A 21,493-nucleotide genomic window follows, 5' to 3' on the forward strand; every position below is an offset into this window, starting at 1 on the left:
CATCGTTTGCTTTTCTTATATATCATACTTTAAATAGCATAAAACTGCACAAACACGACAATAAAGACAAATGTTTCAGTTTTATCGCCGCTACAAAACGTATTGGAACATAAACCTGGATGTTCCAATTAGTCCAATCCACGACCAAACAACATCAATGTACAAACACGCCTTCGATTACATAACCATTATCATCTAAGTAATATCAGATAATAGCCATTCAATTTTTCTAATACTCGTGCTCCAGCAAAAATAAACGCGATTTACGTTATCACCCATTTTTTCGCTATTGACAGGTCAAATATTTACTTTTTCGTTGATGACAAAGATTCCTCCAAACAAATTAAGACAATTTAAGTCTCACCAAACAGGCGTCGGTTACAACCTCCCGCTTTGAGTATCGCCGAAATTATTCCGTTTGATCGAGGAAATTTATTGAGGGTTGTTGAAGAGTTCCAGGTGGGACTTAATTATGAACGAGCTTCGGGAGAAATCGATGGGGGATAAAATTTATTTAGGGGCGGGAGTTGGGGCTTACCATCGTCTTCGGTGTCTGTCGAGTCACTGTCGGACGATGTGGAAGCGCTACTGCGGTCGTCTTGATTGTGTTTTGAATTTAACACTAAACCCGCGGGAAAATTTGTCCTAAAGTGGCGTACTGAGTGTCGGAACTGTGCACACTGGAAAGAGAAAACTGGTTAGAGTTCGATAGTTATTAAATAGAGGTCGGGTTTAATTTATGTTTTGTTCACATGGTTTGAAAACAATCAATTAAGTCTAGTCGTACGCGTTTGACCTTGATGTACCTACCGAAAATTTATATTGTACATAAGCATGTGGTCGGATGTTGGTTGATTCATGCTTCTAATATTAGTAGATGTTTGATAAGAATTATGCATTTACGGAAAGTTTCCTAAATTCGATGTTAATTTATGGTTAACTGAATTACATTTGTCTAGAGTTTTTGGGTAAATGAACCTGGGTACTTTTGTATATTTTATTTGAAGCTTAAAATACAGTGGAATAACATTTTTACATAACACTAGTCCGTTCTTCTCCGATGATTCTCGTTTGCGTATTTTCCGTCTTCTTCTTTATAGATTCGTTGATCACGTTCTTCTCCACTTGCTTGTTCTCCAACTCCTTCACGTCCTTGAGGCTCTTCCGTCTATTATTCAAGTACTTCTCTTTCGCTTCGTTCAAATCGCTCGTCCCCACTAACTCTAACCTGCTGCTGCAACTATTCGACTTGATCAACTTGAATTTCACCCCTTGGTAGCCGTCTTTTTCGTTCTTCTTACAATTGCACTCCACACTTTTCATTTCGTTGTTTTTGATTTCTTCCATGATCGCTTTAGTTAGTACCGGCTGTCCCGATTGCTTCTTCACCACCCGTCCGCCGTAGTACGTCACGGTCGTACCTCTCACAGCAATGTTCCATCAGAGAATCGTACAAATTCTCCTGACTCCCAAAATCCGACATGTTGGACGGGTTGGAGTTGGAATCCGTCACCGAACAGTGATCCTTATCCGGATCCGTCGACTTAGCACCACGTTTGACGTCGCCCCCGTCGAACTCCTGCGAGCTCCGAGACCTGGGCAGCCCCCCTTCGAACATCAACCTCACCTGCTGTATCCGGATTCGGAAGCTTGTCGTCGTTCATCTCCTTGTTCACCCGAATCGGGTGGTAGAAAAAATGACGTTTCAACCCCGCGGGATCCTCGCTACGTTTGTGCAAAAGAGGGGTCACGTTCTTGGTCGTTTTCGCCTTCTTACCGCCCGATTCGTGCTGGATTTTCGTTCGGATGGGTTTGATGATGACGATGTTGTTGTCCCGAAGCAACTCCTGGAAACTGTAGTCCTGTAAATATTGCATCAACCCGTCAAACTGGCTCTCTTTCTCGCAATTCGCGAAGATCTTCTTCTGGAAGAGGTCGCTTTTGACCACGCGGTATCTCACATGGTCGAACTCTGGGTTCGTTATGCTCATGGATTTTGCGATGGGTTTGTGCCTCTTGTCGTCTTTGGACAAGATTTAGACGGTGTTCGGGTTAAGACTTTCGTACTGGTTGTTGTTCGATGGCGATTTGGACTTTGCTGGGTTTTTCTGGTTCTTTCTCCTAGGGTTCGAATTTCTTTTTGACGTCTTCGACTTTGGTCTGCACGTCGATGATCTTACATTTCGTGGGTGAATCCTCGCTGGTTGGTTGCTCCTCTTTCTCTTTACCGTTGATTATCTTGTCCCAGTAGGTCCTGATGGGTTTGTCAAACTGGCTCTGTTTCTCGTAATTCGGGAAGATTTTCTTCTGGAAGATGTCGCTTTTGACCACTCGGTATTTCATGTGGCAGTGTCCACCGGGAAATTTACAAAGTGGGACACAGATGTCGTTTGGGTTTTATTATTACTATTATTATTTTTAGTTTTGCCGGTGATATTGTCATTTTGAAAGAAACGATGTTGTTTTTGGAATTTTGATGACACTACCAAGAAAAACAAAGCTAGTAAAAAAAATGTGGAAGGTCATTTTGAAGAACTTCCCTCGCCCTTGCAGAATAGTCCGACAAATTCCGTGTCTTTAAAAAATTATAAAATTGGATTTTGCGATTTTCGTTTTGTGATTATTGTTAACGTCTCTAAAGTGGCGATTAATTCATACTCAGTTTTTTCCCAAAAAGACTCATAGATTTGAAGACATTCGGCAAAAATGTAAGACGACGGATACATTTTGATTAACAATTTACACTTTACGATATCAAAATTAAATTGTAAAATATTGTTATTAAAAAAAAAACCTGGATGTCTCAAGGTGAAAATTCGACACGGATTCATAAATTACACATGTAGAAGTATGTAATCCTATAAAATTATATATATGTAATACCAAAAAAAAGGACAATCTAATGGCAAGTAAAATGATACGTTTCACCCCAAATTTTTGTTTTTTAATTTATTATAAGGTGCTTTATCATTTTTTTTTTTTTAAGAAAATAGACCAATTTTGATGTTGAAGTTTTTTTATGTTTTTGTAAAAATCTCAAAGTCAAGAGGTTTCTACACATATAATTTAAAACAAAAATGCCAAATCTAAGCCCGCCCACCCGCCCTATCTCAATTGTGATGATTTTTTTTATGCGCCGTGAACCAAGAAGGTCGAGCTTACCTGCAAAATAGTTATTTCTGTACAAAAAATTATGTTTTTGAGTATCGTGTTGTCCAAAAAATGGAAAATATATTAAGAAAAAATAAAAAAGGTAAGCCCCGCCCACCCACCCCGTCTCAATTTTGATTGATTTTGCAATTAAATTCCGCTCCTTCGCTTCGGCTGTAGACGATTAGACAAAAATCATTACATTTGAGATAGGGCGGGTGGGCGGGGCTTATATTTTGTCTTGTTTCTTAATATGCGTAGTCGTCTTTTCAGAACAAGAATCTTAAAACATGTTTAAAATGGTACATTTTTGTAAGGAATTATGGATTTTGCAATAATGGGGCGGAGCCTAATTGATATTTCCTTATACAAATTTTCCATATTAAACGTATTGTAAGTTTCATCTTGTGAAAATAAGTCTACACATATTGAAACAAAAAGGCAAAATGTAAGCCCGCCCACCCGCCCTGTCTCAATTGTGATGATTTTTTTTATTCGCCGTGAACCAAGGGGGCGGAGCTTAACTGCAAAACACTTATTTCTTTACAAGAAATTAAAAACATGTTTTTGAGTATCATGTTGTTCAAAGAATACTAGTACATTAAGAAAAAAAAGCAAAATATAAACCCCGCCCACCCACCCCATCTCAATTTTGATGACTTTTTTATTCTTAGAAACTTGAAACAAGTTTAAAATGGTAATTTTTTTAAGGAAATATGGGTTTTGCAATTAAATTCCGCTCCTTTGGCTCTAGACGATTAGACAAAAATCATTACAATTGAGATAGGGCGGGTGGGCGGGGCTTATATTTTGTTTTGTTTTTTAATATACGTAGTTGTCTTTTCAGAACAAGAATCTTAAAACATGTTTAAAATGATACATTTTTGCAAGGAACTATGGATTTTGCAATTATGGGGCGGAGCCTAATAGCAAAATCGATATTTCCTTTTACAAATTTTTTATTTTAAACATGTTTTAAGTTTCATGTTGTGAAAAGAAGTCTACACATATGGAAACAAAAAGGCAAAGTGTAAGCCCCCCCACCCGCCCTGTCTCATTTGTGATGATTTTTTTTATTCGCCGTGAACCAAGGGGGCGGAGCTTAACTGCAAAACACTTATTTCTTTACAAGAAATTAAAAACATGTTTTTGACTATCATGTTGTTCAAAGAATACTAGTACATTAAGAAAAAAGGCAAAATATCTACCCCGCCCACCCACCCCATCTCAATTTTGATGATTTTTTTATTCTTAGAAACTTGGAACAAGTTTAAAATGGTAATTTTTTTTAAGAAAATATGGGTTTGGCAATTAAATTCCGCTCCTTTGGCTCTAGAGGATTAGACAAAAATTATTACATTTGAGATGGGGCGGGTGGGCGGGGCTTATATTTTGTCTTGTTTCTTTATATACGTCGTCGTCTTTTCAGGACAAGAAACATAAAATATGTTTAAAATGATACATTTTTGTAAGGAATTATGGATTTTGCAATAATGGGGCGGAGCCTAATCGATATTTTCTTATACAAATTTTCCATATTAAAAGTATTTTAAGTTTCATTTTTTGAAAAGAAGTCTACACATAATGAAACAAAAAGGCAAAGTGTAAGCTCGCCCACCCGCCCTATCTCAATTGTGATGATTTTTTTATTCGCCGTGAAACAAGGGGGCGGAGCTTAACTGCAAAATATCTATTTCTTTACAAGAAATTAAAAATATATTTTTGAGTACCGTGTAGTTCAAAAAATACTAGTACATTACGAAAAAAAGGCAAAATATAAACCCCACCCACCCACCTCATCTCAATTGTGATGATTTATTTTTATTCTTACAAACTTAAAATACGTTTAAAATGCTAAATCTTTGTAAGCAAATTGGATTTTGCAATGAGGCTCCGCCCCTAATTCTGTCAACGAATATAAACTTCATTACTATTTACATCAGGGCCGGTATGGGTGGGGTTTAATCTTTGGTTTTCATTCTTTCTTAACATAAATAGTGTTCTTTGAACAACACGATACTCAAAAACATGTCTTATAAGAGAAATAATAAGGATTTTGCAATTAAATTTCGCTCCTTTGGTTCTAGACGAGCAGACAAAAATTATCACAATTGAGATAGGGCGGGTGGGCGGGGCTTATATTTTTTATTTTTTCTTAATATACGCAGCCGTCTTTCCAGAACAAGAAACTGCTTAAAATGGTAAATTCTTGTAGACAAATATTGATATTGCAATTAAGCCCTGCCCTTCGATCTGACAACCAATGAGAAATTCATCACAATTGAGAATTGAGAGCGGGGCAGGTATGGGTGGGGCCTAATCTTTGGCTTCATTTTTTTCTTAATATACATAGTATTCTTTGAACAACACGATACTCGAAAACATGTTTTTAATTTCTCGTAGAGAAATAAGGATTTTGCAGTTATGCTCCGCCTTCTTGGCTCAAGGCAAATCAAAAATCATCACAATTGAGTTAGGGCGGGTGGGCGGGGCTGATATTTTCCCTGGTTTTCTTAATATACGCTGTCGTTTTTTCAGAACAAGAAACTTAAAACATGTTTAAATGATAAATTCTTGTAGACAAATATTGATCTTGCAATTACTGAACTGAATGAATTAAACCCTGCCCCTCGATGTGACAACCAATGAGAAATTAATCACAATATGAAAATTGAGATCGGGCGGGTACGGGCGGGGCCTAATCTTTGGCTTTATTTTTTTTTTTTTTTAATATACATAGGTAGTATTCTTTGAACAACACGATACTCAAAAACATGTTGTTAATTTCTCATAAAGAAATAAGGATTTTGCAGTTAAGCTCCTCCCTCTTGGCTCACGACGAATAAAAAAATCATCACAATAGAGATAGGGCGGGTGGGTGGGGCTAAATTTTGCCTTGTTTTCTTAATATGTGTGGACTTATTTCGACAACAAGAAACTTAAAACATGTCAAAAATGGTAAATTTTTGTAGTAATTAAATTAAATCCTCCACTTTTCTTCTACAACCACTTTAAATAGTGCAAAAGTTGAACATCAAAGTTACTGTCAACGGCAACTTAGCAACGAGAACTTCAACGTCAACAGCAAGTTTATAAACCTCACTAAACACTGCAAAAACCTCAGATCCTTATAAACTGATTTTTTTTCATTTGCCTGAATTTGTCAATTTGTCTGTTAAAATCGTCAGGAATATCAAGAACAGGTAAAAGTTAAAAAATTCAAAATCTTCAAGAAATGTGAATTTCATGACAATAAAATATACGAGAAAAACATAGAAATATGAAGAAAGTAAAAAAAAGATATGTCAAAAATGTAAAAAAAAACAAACTAAAAAAGTCAAAAAATTGAAATATCCGATTGTCAAAAACGTCAAGAAATGTAAATTGTAGCAAGAATATCAACATTGCAGCTGCAGAAATTTTCAAAAATATCAAAATATGCAAAAATAGTCGAGAACGTCAACGTCAACTCAAAAATAAGTGAACATCAAAATCTACAAAAAATGTCAATTTCATGACAACAAATTACATACATATGTGGATCCGCAGGAATCACGGTCAAAATATTTAGAAATCCACAACTTTTTAAAAAATTATCTTCAAAATGAGACGAAATGTTAAAAAATGCATCCAAAAAAATATACGACAAAAATTGACTTTTTGTTTTATAAAAAAGCAATAAAAAATCTTCAACGCCAAAATTGATGTTTGCTTAAACAAAAATGATGCAGTACGTTGAAATAGACGAAAAAAAATGTGGGGTGACACGTACCATTTTACTTTCTACCAATTTCAATTTAGAAATTTCATCAAAAATGTCCGACAATCCAATCTGAATCTTTCAAATGAGAATTGGATTTGAATTCACGAACAATGTCTAATAAAAATCAGGACAGACGGCAGACAGACAGACGAAAAAAGAAGTAGAAATTTCCCGGTGTCCCGCGATAAGTTCGATAGTTTTTTGATGATGAAGTTCTGCAGCGGCTTCTTCGAACCTCTCTGTGTTGTCCATCTGGGAGTGGGATCTTCAATGCTGTCACTGTATCTAGATTACATTGCCACTTCTTGGATTTTGACAAATATGGATTTTTATGACGTAATCTTCGCCCCCTTTGACAGAATCTGCAACCCTATCTCCTCCATCATTTGACAGGAAAGTAAATAAAATGCCAATCGTTCATGCCAATACTTTCTTCATTGATCTCATAATACTCATAATATTTACAAACCTTATCTAAACTTATTTACCCAAAAAATGCATTTGTGCCAACGCTCCGCTATCGATTTTTGATAAAAATTAACTCCGCAGTGATAAAACGAAACCGTACAAGCAGTAAACTTTAAAAGCCATCATATTTTTATTTGCATCCCTGTTCCGCGCCAGTTTTACGACCCTTGCAAATGCAACCGGTACATCCCCGAACACCTGTTTCCTACAACTCACCACCAACCAATTCGAACCTATTAGTCGACGAAATGCACGCACCACGAAACTCCTAAATCTGCTTACAAAACTTTCGAGCTGCCAGCAACGACCACACGAAAGGTAAAACGGGTAAAATATTCAAAACATCTCCCGGCAGAAAGCATGAAACCGACATATCGATTCGTTACTCCAAGCGAAAAAGGTTTCAGGAAACGATAAACTTGACCCCATTACACATTTCCTCGCGATAAGCCGCCCAGTTTACTGTTCCGTAATTACACAAAACCGCCAAATAAACTCAAGTGTAAGAGCGACTGACGTCTCCTGCAAAAGGCGATAAAATTCTGCCCGAATCGATACCGAAAAATCAAAACGGCACACCAGAGACGCTTCTGGAAATAACCGAAAACCGAAACAATAAATGGGGAAGTGCGCTCCCCGGGGTGCACATCCAATTATTTACCGAAAGTTTTCTTACAATTGAGGGATGGATATTTCAAACGCAAGTTAATCCGCTTGAAAGTGCAGAATTAAGACCAACTGACAAACAAGCAGGCAAAAAAAGACGCGAAAAGGTCGCTTCAAAGGGAAAGCGAGAGGTCGGGGCTTTGAGTCTCCTTAAATGTAATGTATTATGACTTTATCCCTCTTCTGTATTATTTGCATGACTTTCTGGAGAGCACTCGGATTATCATTTCTATTTACCCACTCCCGGAATGGCGAAACAGGATGTATGCTTCTGGAGAATGGCTTTCTTTGAATGAAAACCGAAGCTGGATTTTCGATCTGGGAACAATCGGGGCTCGAAATTAACGGAAATTACGCCGTTCCGTTTATCTCACGTATGCTAAGCGATCGGAACTTTATCAATTAATGTGTGCACAATTCGCACAACAATGGTTTTGTTGGAGGACGTGAAAAGCCTGCCAATGGAAACTTAAAAGTCAATACTAAATCAGTCCAGTTGACATTTAGTAAATAATTATAGCGGTTTTCGTTCATGGCCACCATTGACTAATTTTTTTTCTTCCCTTTTGCATTTTCTCGACCTATCATGACCCCTAGAGAACGAAGAAATAGGTCTTCCGTTTCCGTCTGTCTGTCCGTCTGTCTGCCGTCCCGGATTTTTATATTTACTTGTCCCCTCCAAAAAATTGATGACGTCAACTCAAAAGTTTGCCGAATAAATCCTATCTAAAATGTAGAAAATATGATAAGTCTGTACTTGTAATTTATCATTCCATTCATATTTTTTGAATTTGTATATACAGGGTGACTCAAAAAAATTAATGAATGCGTAAATTAATTTTATTGATTTAATCAGGAACTACAAAACCAAATGCTCTGAAATCTTGGAAATGTTTAAAGTTAATTTATAAGCCATGATCCTAACCGGTTTCGACCATAATTTCTGCTGTTTCAACTTTCGATTTCTCAGTTTTTTGAAATTTTAGTTTGGGGACTTTTCAGTTTACTCCTATTTATTTTTCAATTTCTCGGTTTTCCGTTTTTTTCTTCAATTTTCCGATTTTTAAATATTTCGATTTTTCAATTTTTGACTTTTATAAACTCTTTATTTCAATTAATGTTTTTTGGTTTTTCAATTTTTCTATTTTTCAGGTTTCAATTTTTCAACTTCACTTTTTTGATTTTTCGATTTCTCAATATTTCAATTTTTTAATTTCTCAGTTTTGGGATTTTTCAGTCTACTTATTTTTTATTCAATTTTTCGATCTTACAATTTTACTGGTTTTTGATTTTTCAATTTTTCGATTTTTTTAAGGTTTCGATATTTCGACTTCACTTTTTTGATCTTTCGATTTCTCAATGTTTTCATTCTTTAGATTCTCAGGTTTTGGATATTTCAGCTTTGGCATTTTTCAATATTTCTGTTCTTCGACTTTTCCATTTTTGACTACTGGATTTTTCGATGTGTCGACTTTTTACTTTTTAGATTTCTAAATTTTTGATTTCTCAATTTTTTGGTATTTAAATTTTTCAATATTTAAAATTTTAGATTTTTCCATTTCTCGATTGCTCATTTCAGCTCTTCCATATTTCAATTTTTCAAATGTTTCGATTTTTCGACTTCCCGGTTTTAGATTTTTTGTTTTTCAATTGTCGTTTTTTCAAATTTTCGATTTTTCAATTTTTCAAATTTGACATTTATAATCTCTCGATTTTTCGATTTTTCAATTAATCGATGTTTTGATTTTCCCATTTCTTGACTTTCGAGGGTTTCGATATTCTTGTTCTTCAATTTTTTAATTTTTCGATTTTTCAGGTTTTTGATTTTTGATTTTTTTATTTTTTTAAGGTTTTTTGGATTTTTCTATTGCTCAATTTTTCGACTTTTTAGGTTCTCAGTTTTCGGATATTTCAGGTTTTCCATTTTTCAGTTTTTCCTTCATTTTTCAGTTTTTCGATATTTCAGTTTTGGGATTTTTCAATATTTTGATTCTTCGACTTTTCGATTTTTGGCTTCTGTAGTTTTCGATGTGCCGATTTTTTTACTTTTTTGATTTTTCAATTTTTCGATTGCTTAATCTTTCGATTTTTCGACTTCCCGGTTTTAGATTTTCTGTTTTTCAATTGTCGCTTTTTCAAATTTTCGATTTTTCAATTTTTCAAATTTGACATTTATAAACCGTCAAGTTTTCGATTTTTCAATTAATCGATGTTTTGATTTTCCCATTTCTTGACTTTCGAGGGTTTCAATATTACTGTTCTACAATTTTTTAATTTTTCAATTTTTCAGGTTTTTGATTTTTTATTTTTTAATTTTTTTAAGGTTTTTTGGATTTTTCTATTGCTCAATTTTTCGACTTTTTAGGTTCTCAATTTTCAGATTTTTCAGGTTTTCCAGTTTTCAGTTTTTCTTTCATTTTTCAGTTCTACGATATTTCAGTTTTGGGATTTTTCAATATTTTGATTCTTCGACTTTTCGATTTTTGGCTTCTGTAGTTTTCGATGTGTCGATTTTTTTACTTTTTCGATTTTTCAATTTTTCGATTGCTTAATCTTTCGATTTTTCGACTTCCCGGTTTTAGATTTTCTGTTTTCAATTGTCGTTTTAAATTTTTCGATTTTTCAATGTTTTGATTTCCTGATTTAGTTTCCCATTTTTTGTTTTTCTTTAATTTTTCAGTTTTTCGATATTTCAGTTTTGGGATGTTTCAATATTTCGATTCTTCGACTTTTCGATTTTTGACTCCTGGATTTTTCGATGTGTGGATTTTCATACTTGTTCAATTTTTCAATTTTTCGATTTTTAAATTTTAGATTTTTTTATTTTTAAAATTTTAGATTTTTCGATTTCTCGATTTTTCATTTCAGTTCTTCGATATTTCAATTTTTCAAGTTTTCGAATTTTTCAAATGTTTCGATTTCTTAATCTTTTGATTTTTCGACTTCCCGGTTTTAGATTTTCTGTTTTTCAGAAAAGTCATTTAAAAAAAAATTCGATTTTTTAATTTTTCAAATTTGACTTCTATAACTCTCAATTTTTCGATTTTTCAATTAATCGATGTTTTAATTTTCCCATTTCTTTACCTTCGAGTGTTTCGATTTTCCTGTTCTTCAATTCTTTAATTTTTTGATTTTTCAGGTTTTTGATTTTTCAATTTTTCGATTGTTTAAGGTTTTAGATATTTCAGTTTTAGGATTTTTCAATATTATATATTGACTTCTGGGTTTTTCGATTTGTCTACCTTATTACTTTTTCGATTTTTCAATTTTTAGATTTTTAAATTTTAGATTTTCCAATCTTTTGATATTTTAATTTTTCAGTATTTCTTAATCTTTCTATTTTTCGACTTCCTAGTTTTAGAAATTGAATAATTGCAAAATACAGAAAATGAAAAATGCCCAAAATTGAAATGTTGAAAAATTCAAAAATAGAAACTCGAAAAATGAAGAAATCGATAATTGGAAAAATAAAAAAATTTAAATATTACAAAACCGAAAAATTACAAAAACAACGAAAAATCAATACAGTAATGTTCGGTTATAACGAACCTCACGGGACTGGTAAAAGTAGTTCGTTATATCCGAAGTTCGTTATAAATGATCTCAAAAAAATCGATATATACTTTCATAAACTTAACTATGTATTTCAGTATACAACATTAAAAAGTATTACAAAAATATAAACATGTAAAGATAATAATACAGTAGTACATATAAGAAAAAAAACTTGATTAATAAAAAGTTGATTAAAAATAAAAGTTGTTACTGAGAATAATCTCAAATTTTACGTTGCTTCTTGTGAGAAAAATTAATTTCATTCATATAGAATTCTATTTCGCCTAATTTATTTAAAATACCGTGTGGAGTGTTTCGCGCCTGAAGAAAATGACGAACGGCCCTAATGTATTAAACCGCTTGGGAGGGTTTTGGGATCGTTTCCTCTTTTTCTTCTTCTTCGTTATCTTCTTCGTCTTCAGTCTTATCTTCTGTTTGAATGTTGCATTCAACTGATTTTACAATATCATCATCCAAAATTTCAGACTTCACTAAAATGTCGTCAAAATGGACGTATTCTTCGAAGTCGATATCAAATTCATCGTCAGAATTGCTTTCATGTTTTCTCAGCCATTCAGCCAATAGTAGTTCGTCTTCTGGTTCAAATTTTTCATTACACTGTAGAAACCCAGCATGTCGAAAAAACAGTTAGCAATTGTTTGTTCTGATACTTTTTGCCATGCCATACTGATAAAATTGACAGCATCTAATAGATCCACACAAAAGTGTTCCTAACCGTTGTCGATAGAATCAATCATTTTCGAAAGAAGAAGTCGTCGATAATTGCTCTTTAGACTATTGCCCTAATCCATAGGCTGTAATTTTGTAGTGCAGATAAAGCTGACTGATGAAAAAGTTCGTTATAAACGATTTTTTTTTCTTCAATATTAAAAATTTGGTTCGTTTTATCCAAAACTTCGCTATATGCGGATTCGTTATAACCGGAAAAAAATAACACGTATCTTATGGGACTTCAATTCGTACTTTGCAAGTTGGTTCGTTATACCAGGAAGTTCACTTTAACCGGGTTCGCTATAAGCGATCATTACTGTAAATCTAAAAATCTCAGATTTAAAAAATTGAAAACCGCAAAATTGAGGAATCGAAAACCGAAAAGACGAAAAATTAGGAAATCGAAAAATTGAAAAACCGAAACTCGGAAAATTGAAAAATCGTAATGAAAAAATCGAAACATCGAAAAATTGAAACATCGGAATGTCGTTAAATCGAGTCAAAAAAAATTTTAAATCGAAAAACTAAAAGATCTAAAAATTGAGGTTTTTGATTTTTCAATTTTTCGATTTTTTAAGGTTTTAGATATTTCAGTTTTAGGATTTTTCAATATTATATATTGACTTCTGGGTTTTTCGATTTGTCTACCTTATTACTTTTTCGATTTTTCAATTTTTGGATTTTTAAATTTTAGATTTTTCAATCTTTTGATATTTTAATTTTTCAGTATTTCTTAATCTTTCTATTTTTCGACTTCCTAGTTTTAGAAATTGAATAATTGCAAAATACAGAAAATGAAAAATGCCCAAAATTGAAATGTTGAAAAATTCAAAAATAGAAACTTGAAAAATGAAGAAATCGATAATTGGAAAAATCAAAAAATTGAAACATTACAAAACCGAAAAATTACAAAAAAAAACGAAAAATCAATAAATCTAAAAATCTCAAATTTAAAAAATTGAAAACCGCAAAATTGAGGAATCGAAAACCGAAAAGACGAAAAATTAGGAAATCGAAAAATTGAAAAACCGAAACTCGGAAAATTGAAAAATCGTAATGAAAAAATCGAAACATCGAAAAATTGAAACATCGGAATGTCGTTAAATCGAGTCAAAAAAAATTTTAAATCGAAAAACTAAAAGATCTAAAAATTGAGGTTTTTGATTTTTCAATTTTTCGATTTTTTAAGGTTTTAGATATTTCAGTTTTAGGATTTTTCAATATTATATATTGACTTCTGGGTTTTTCGATTTGTCTACCTTATTACTTTTTCGATTTTTCAATTTTTGGATTTTTAAATTTTAGATTTTTCAATCTTTTGATATTTTAATTTTTCAGTATTTCTTAGTCTTTCTATTTTTCGACTTCCTAGTTTTAGAAATTTTTCAATTTTTACCTTTTTGTTTGTCGATTTCTCTATTTTTCGATTTTTCGACTTCATTACTTTTCGATTTCTCGTGCTTTGATATTTTAATGTCTCAATTTTTCAAATTTTTAAGTTTTTTGAAGTCTCGATTTATCGAGATTTGGATTTTTCGATATTTTGATTATCAATTTCTCAATTTATAAATTGTTCAATTTTAACTTTTCGATTTTTCGATTTTGATCTATTTTGGTTTCTCAATTGTTCGACTTTTCGACTCCACGATTTCTTGATCTTTTGATTTTTCGATTTCTCAGTTTTTCGATGTTTCGATTTTTCAGTTATCCGATTTTTTAAATTTGGGAATTTCGATTTCTCGATTTTTCGTTATTCGATTTTTAAATTTTACATTTTTTCGATTTTCAGTTCTTCGAAATTTCGATTTTTCAATGTTTCGGTTGTACGATTTTTTAAGGTTTCGCTTTTTCGATTGGATTTTTCGATTTTTCGAATTTTCGATTATTTTAATTATTCATTTTTAGTTTTTCTTTCATTTTTCAGTTTTTCAATATTTCAGTTTTGGGATTTTTCAATACATATTCAGATTCTTCGACTTTTCCGATTTTTGACTCCTGGATTTTTCGATGTGTCGATTTTCATACTTTTTCAATTTTTCGATTTTTAAATTTTAGATTTTTTAATTTTTAAAATTTTAGATTTTTCGATTTCTCGATTTTTCATTTCAGTTCTTCGATATTTCAATTTTTCAAGTTTTCGAATTTTTCAAATCTTTCGATTTCTTAATCTTTTGATTTTTCGACTTGCCGGTTTTAGATTTTCTATTTTTCAATTGTCATTTCAAAAAAAAAATTCGATTTTTTAATTTTTCAAATTTCACTTTTATAAACTCTCAATTTTTCGATTTTTCAATTAATCGATGTTTTGATTTTCCCATTTCTTGACCTTCGAGGGTTTCGATATTCCTGTTTTTCAATTTTTTAATTTTTCGATTTTTCAGGTTTTTGATTTTTTATTTTTTATTTTTTTTAAGGTTTTTTGGAGTTTTCTATTGCTCAATTTTTCGACTTTTTAGGTTCTCAGTTTTCGGATTTTTCAGGTTTTCCATTTTTCAGTTTTTCTTTCGTTTTTCAGTTTTTCGATAGTTCAGTTTTGGGATTTTTCAATATTTTGATTCTTCGACTTTTCGATTTTTGGCTTCTGTAGTTTTCGATGTGTCGATTTTTTTACATTTTCGATTTTATTTTTCGATTGCTTAATCTTTCGATTTTTCGACTTCCCGCTTTTAGATTTTCTGTTTTTCAATTGTCATTTTAAAAAAAATTTCGATTTTTTAATTTTTCAAATTTGACTTTTATAAACTCTCAATTTTTCGATTTTTCAATTAATCGATGTTTTGATTTTCCCATTTCTTGACCTTCGAGTGTTTCGATTTTCCTGTTTTTCAATTCTTTAATTTTTTTATTTTTCGGGTTTTTGATTTTTCAATTTTTCGATTTTTTAAGGTTTTAGATATTTCAGTTTTAGGATTTTTCAATATTATATATTGACTTCTGGATTTTTCGATTTGTCTACCTTATTACTTTTTCGATTTTTCAATTTTTTGATATTTTAATTTTTCAATATCTCTTAATCTTTCGATTTTTCGACTTTCCGGTTTTAGATTTTCTGTTTTCAATTGTCGTTTTAAATTTTTCGATTTTTCAATGTTTTGATTTCCCGATTTAGTTTCCCATTTTTAGTTTTTCTTTCATTTTTCAGTTTTTCGATATTTCAGTTTTGCGATTTTTCAATATTTCGATTCCTCGACTTTTCGATTTTTCGATGTGTCGATTTTCATACTTGTTCAATTTTTCAATTTTTCGATTTTTAAATTTTAGATTTTTTTATTTTTAAAATTTTAGATTTTTAGATTTTTCGATTTCTCGATTTTTCATTTCAGTTTTTCGATATTTAAATTTTTCAAGTTTTCGAATTTTTCAAATGTTTCGATTTCTTAATCTTTTGATTTTTCGACTTCCCGGTTTTAGAATTTCTGTTTTTCAATTGTCATTTTAAAAAAAAATTCGATTTTTTAATTTTTCAAATTTGACTTTTATAAACTCTCAATTTTTCGATTTTTCAATTAATCGATGTTTTGATTTTCCCATTTCTTGACCTTCGAGTGTTTCGATTTTCCTGTTTTTCAATTCTTTAATTTTTTGATTTTTCGGGTTTTTGATTTTTCAATTTTTCGATTTTTTAAGGTTTTAGATATTTCAGTTTTAGGATTTTTCAATATTATATATTGACTTCTGGGTTTTTCGATTTGTCTACCTTATTACTTTTTCGATTTTTCAATTTTTTGATATTTTAATTTTTCAATATCTCTTAATCTTTCGATTTTTCGACTTCCCGGTTTTAGATTTTCTGTTTTCAATTGTCGTTTTAAATTTTTCGATTTTTCAATGTTTTGATTTCCCGATTTAGTTTCCCATTTTTAGTTTTTCTTTCATTTTTCAGTTTTTCGATATTTCAGTTTTGCGATTTTTCAATATTTCGATTCTTCGACTTTTCGATTTTTCGATGTGTCGATTTTCATACTTGTTCAATTTTTCAATTTTTCGATTTTTAAATTTTAGATTTTTTTATTTTTAAAATTTTAGATTTTTAGATTTTTCGATCTCTCGATTTTTCATTTCAGTTTTTCGATATTTCAATTTTTCAAGTTTTCGAATTTTTCAAATGTTTCGATTTCTTAATCTTTTGATTTTTCGACTTCCCGGTTTTAGATTTTCTGTTCTTCAATTGTCATTTTAAAAAAATTTTCGATTTTTTAATTTTTCAAATCTGACTTTCACAAACTCTCAATTTTTCGATTTTTCAATTAAACGATGTTTTGATTTTCCCATTTCTTGACTTTCGAGGGTTTCGATATTCCTGTTCTTCAATTTTTTAATTTTTCGATTTTTCAGGTTTTTGATTTTTTATTTTTTTATTTTTTTAAGGTTTTTTGGAGTTTTCTATTGCTCAATTTTTCGACTTTTTAGGTTCTCAGTTTTCGGATTTTTCAGGTTTTCCATTTTTCAGTTTTTCTTTCATTTTTCAGTTTTTCGATATTTCAGTTTTGGGATTTTTCAATATTTCGATTCTTCGACTTTTCGATTTTTGACTCCTGGATTTTTCGATGTGTCGATTTTTATACTTTTTCGATTTTTTAATTTTTCAAATTTGACTTTTATAAACTCTCAATTTTTCGATTTTTCAATTAATCGATGTTTTGATTTTCCTATTTCTTGACCTTCGAGTGTTTCGATTTTCCTGTTCTTCAATTCTTTAATTTTTTGATTTTTCGGGTTTTTGATTTTTCAATTTTTGGATTTTTTAAGGTTTTAGATATTTCAGTTTTAGGATTTTTCAATATTTCAATTCTTCGGCTTTCCTATTTTTGACTTCTGGGTTTTCCGATTTGTCTACCTTATTACTTTTTCGATTTTTCAATTTTTGGATTTTTAAATTTTAGATTTTTCAATCTTTTGATATTTTAATTTTTCAATATTTCTTAATCTTTCTATTTTTCGACTTCCTGGTTTTAGATGTTCTGTTTTTCAATTTTTCGATTTGTTAATTTTTCATTCCCGGTTTATCGAGATTTGATTGTTCACGTTTTCGATTTATCAGTTTTTCAATTTTTACCTTTTTGTTTGTCGATTTCTCTATTTTTCGATTTCTCGTTCTTTGGATATTTTAATCTCTCAATTTTTCAATTTTTCGAATTTTTAAGTTTTTTGATTTCTCGATTTATCGAGATTTGGATTTTTCGATATTTTGATTGTCAATTTCTCAATTTATAAATTGTTAAATTTTTAACTTTTCGATTATGACCTATTTCGGTTTCTCAATTGTTCGACTTTTCGACTCCACGATTTCTTGATTTTTTGATTTCTCGATTTTTCGTTATTCGATTTTTAAATTTTACATTTTTTCGATTTTCAATTCTTCGATATTTCGATTTTTCAATGTTTCGGTTTTACGATTTTTTAAGGTTTCGATTTTTCGATGATTAGATTTCTCGATTTTTCGAATTTTCGATTATTTTAACTGCTCTTTTTTTTCACTGTTAATATCATACAGTGTATCGGAAACCACCACAAAAATTGTCACTAAAAACATTTAAAAAAAAAATCGTACAAATGTAGAACACAGTGTTTCCAAAACGTTTTCCCGAAAAAAATCCTTACGATTTCAACAATATTCTTAGTTTAAGATGTTTTACTAGTATAAAACACAAATAAAGAATTAATTCTTAGTTAAACTAAATATGTATCAAAAATATTCACTTAGTCGTTATAAAAACCGACCAAACAACTATTTCCCGCAGAAATTATAGTCTAAACCAACCAAATCGCTTCTGAACGCTTAGAGTCGACATTGGCCTGAGCGCGCTCTGGTCTGTAAATCAAACAAGTTCTCAGGCGACGAGTTGTAATGAATCAAGTTTTTTTAATGTCGCATCTATATTAATCTATGGTATTACACTACATCTATCCAAACTGATATCGTGTCCTTGCAAAAATGTTGTTGACGTCATCGCAAAATTTTTTGACATGCATGAGAAAAAAAAACATAATAGGCAATTTTTTGACTCCAGCTAGCTACTCCTCACAACAATCGATTTCATATAACCGTGATGATTAGAAGCTGCCATGGAACACCGCTGACTAAACACAAGCGCGACCAAATTGGTTTTTAGCGCCGATTCTGCTTGCTAAGGTTTCGCCGTCCCAGCCCAAATAGCTGCCGCGGAAAATTGTACCGAAAACGTGTATGTCCCCAGCATTTTTATTTGTCCAAATAAAGACACGAAATTTATAATAATAGCACTTCCGGCCGGTTCGCCTTTTTTGGCGTCAACTTTATACGTTTAATTTTCGTCTGGAGGCAGACATGAAAAAGCCAAATCGAGCTTATTAATCGCACCGACCACATGCTCCCTGAATAAAGCACCAGCGTGAAATTGCGATTTGTGTTGGCCATTACCCATTTATTGGGCTTGTATTTTAGATGAGGTTCATTAAACTTCCTTTAATAATTGACGAGGTGCTCTCTAATGCGCACTCAAATTTTAATTCAACATGTACATAAATCGGTAATTTTATCGAGTGAGGGCGCTGTGGATTCTCATTAACGTAAATGATTAATTCTGAGGCATTGTGTCCTTAGTTCGTTGGGAGATAGGTATGTGTAGATTTACGATAGGGTTATTTGAAGTGTCAATATTTGCCAAGTGAGTGTTGTTAAATTCAGAGCAGGTTGAAAAAAGAGACGGAAGTTGTGTTTGTTGTGCTAATATGCGAGATAAACGATAAGGCGAATTTCGTCCATGGGAAATTCTCCATCTGTCTTATATTAAGTCATTTAAATTCGAAAGACAGGTGGCTGCAGATGGGCCCAAGGAATTTTAAACAGTCGGCCGAAATTAAACGTAAAACAAAAAAATTGGTCTAAAGAGTTTAGACAGTACTTCCCTCGCTGTCGGAAACTTGACGACTGCATGCCTATTGTGTTTTTTTTCTCATTACATTTTTGTAGTGGGAATTTAAAAAAAAATTGCGATGACGTCATCAGCATTTTTGCAAGGACACGTATATCAGTTGGGATAGATGTAGTGTAATACTAAGAATAAAATTATTATATTCTCAAATTTTCGGGAAAATGAATTGGGTCGTTTTGAATATTGATTTGTAATAATCAATAAAATAACGAAACAATTTACTCACGTATACGTATCAGAGGCAACTGAAAATCGCGTATGTATAAACATTCTTAATTTAAGATGACAGGCGTAACAGCATACGTGAGAGCCAAACAGAGAAACTGTAAACAAAACGACCATTGGTTTTATTGCTTCGACTTCCGCTTATTATATAAAACATTGGGTTTTATTTTAATTGTTGACGGTGAAATTCACAATTGGTTGATTATAAACATGTCTATTTCACATTCGCGGAATCAAGTGAACGCATAAAACAAATGCAGGTCTGTAATGTTAAAGTCGATGTAAATAAGCGTGCTACCCTTATGTTTCAACCGAGTTTTTCCTTTAACAAATTTTGTGTCTACCAAATTGGGTTGGTTGGGGTGTAATACTAATAATAAGTGTTGCCTTTAATTTAATCAATAAAATAAATTGACTTCATTAATTTTTTTGAACCACCTCTTAAGAAAATCTAAAAAATATCAATGGAATGATAAATCACAAGTACAAACTCATCATATTTTTTGCATTTTAGATAGGATTTATTCAACAAAATTTAAGGGTGACGTCATCATTTTTTTTAGGAGGGATGAACAAATACATTTTGAACAAAAGTTTACCATGCTTATAATAACTTTAAAATATTCCCAAGATTTCAAAGCATTCGGTTTTGTAATTCCTGATTAAATCGATAAAATAAATTCACGCCTTCATTAATTTTTTTGAGTCACCCTGCATATGCAAATCCAAAAATATGAATGGAATGATAAATCACAAGTACAGACTCATCATATTTTGTACATTTTAGATACGATTTATTCGGAAAACTTTTGAGCTGACGTCATCAGTTTTTTGTAGAAGATAACCAAATATATTTTGACTAAAAATTTATTATGCTCTTTATAACATTAAAACATCTGCAAGATTTCAAAGCATTCGGTTTTGTAGTTCCTGATTAAATCAATAAAATTAATTTACGCATTCATTAATTTTTTTAAGTCACCCTGCATATGCAAATCGAAAAAATTTGAATGGAATGATAAATCACAAGAAGAGACTCACCATATTTTGTACATTTTAGATAGGTTTTTGTCAGCTAAATTTTGTGGTGACATCATAAATTTTTTAGGGGGGACGACCAAATACGTTTTGATCAAAAATTTACCATGCTTATGATAATTTTAAAATGTCTTCAAGATTTCGAAGCATTCGGTTTTGTAGTTCCTGAGTAAATCAGTAAAATAAATTTACGCTTTCATTTATTTTCTTGAATCACCCTGTATATGCAAATCCAAAAAATATGAATGGAGTGATAGATCACAAGTACAGACTGATCATATTTTGTACATTTTAGATATGATTTATTCGGCAAATTTTCGAGCTGACGTCATCAAGTTTTTGGAGGGGATAAGCAAATATATTTTGACTAAACATTTATTATGCCCTTTATAACCTTAAAACATCTGCAAGATGTCAGAGCATTACGTTTTGTAGTTCCTGATTAAATCAATAAAATATATTTACGCATTCATTAATTTTTTTGAGTCACTCTGTATATGCAAATCCAAAAAATATGAATGGAGTGATAAATGACAAGTACAGGCTCATCATATTTTGTACATTTTAGATATGATTTATTCGGCAAACTTTCGAGCTGACGTCATCAAGTTTTTGGAGGGGATAAGCAAATATATTTTGACTAAACATTTATTATGCTCTTTATGACCTTAAAACATCTGCAAGATTTCAGAGCATTCGGTTTTGTAGTTCCTGATTAAATCAATAAAATATATTTACGCATTCATTAATTTTTTTGAGTCACCCTGTATATGCAAATCCAAAAAATTTGAATGGAATGATAAATCACAAGAAGAGACTCACCATATTTTGTACATTTTAGATAGGTTTTTGTCAGCTAAATTTTGTGGTGACATCATAAATTTTTTAGGGGGGACGACCAAATACGTTTTGATCAAAAATTTACCATGCTTATGATAATTTTAAAATGTCTTCAAGATTTCGAAGCATTCGGTTTTGTAGT

The 21,493-nt window shown here is 31.5% G+C and overlaps 1 protein-coding gene across 2 annotated transcripts in view; it reads right to left on the reverse strand.

The window, feature by feature from the left end:
- LOC135136964 (calcium uniporter protein, mitochondrial) overlaps positions 1 to 21,493 on the reverse strand; it is a 133,304-nt gene that overhangs the window by 103,336 nt on the left and 8,475 nt on the right. For both annotated transcript variants that reach the window (XM_064066470.1, XM_064066471.1), the window contains exon 2: positions 539 to 680. In XM_064066470.1, the coding sequence (XP_063922540.1) occupies positions 539 to 680 (142 nt within the window). The remainder of the gene's footprint in view (positions 1 to 538; positions 681 to 21,493) is intronic.

This window comes from Zophobas morio, unplaced genomic scaffold (genome assembly GCF_036711695.1).
Source record: "Zophobas morio isolate AGI-343-1 ecotype UQ-CSIRO unplaced genomic scaffold, CSIRO_AGI_Zmor_V1 ptg000028l, whole genome shotgun sequence".
In the NCBI taxonomy this organism is placed as follows: Eukaryota; Metazoa; Arthropoda; class Insecta; order Coleoptera; family Tenebrionidae; genus Zophobas; species Zophobas morio.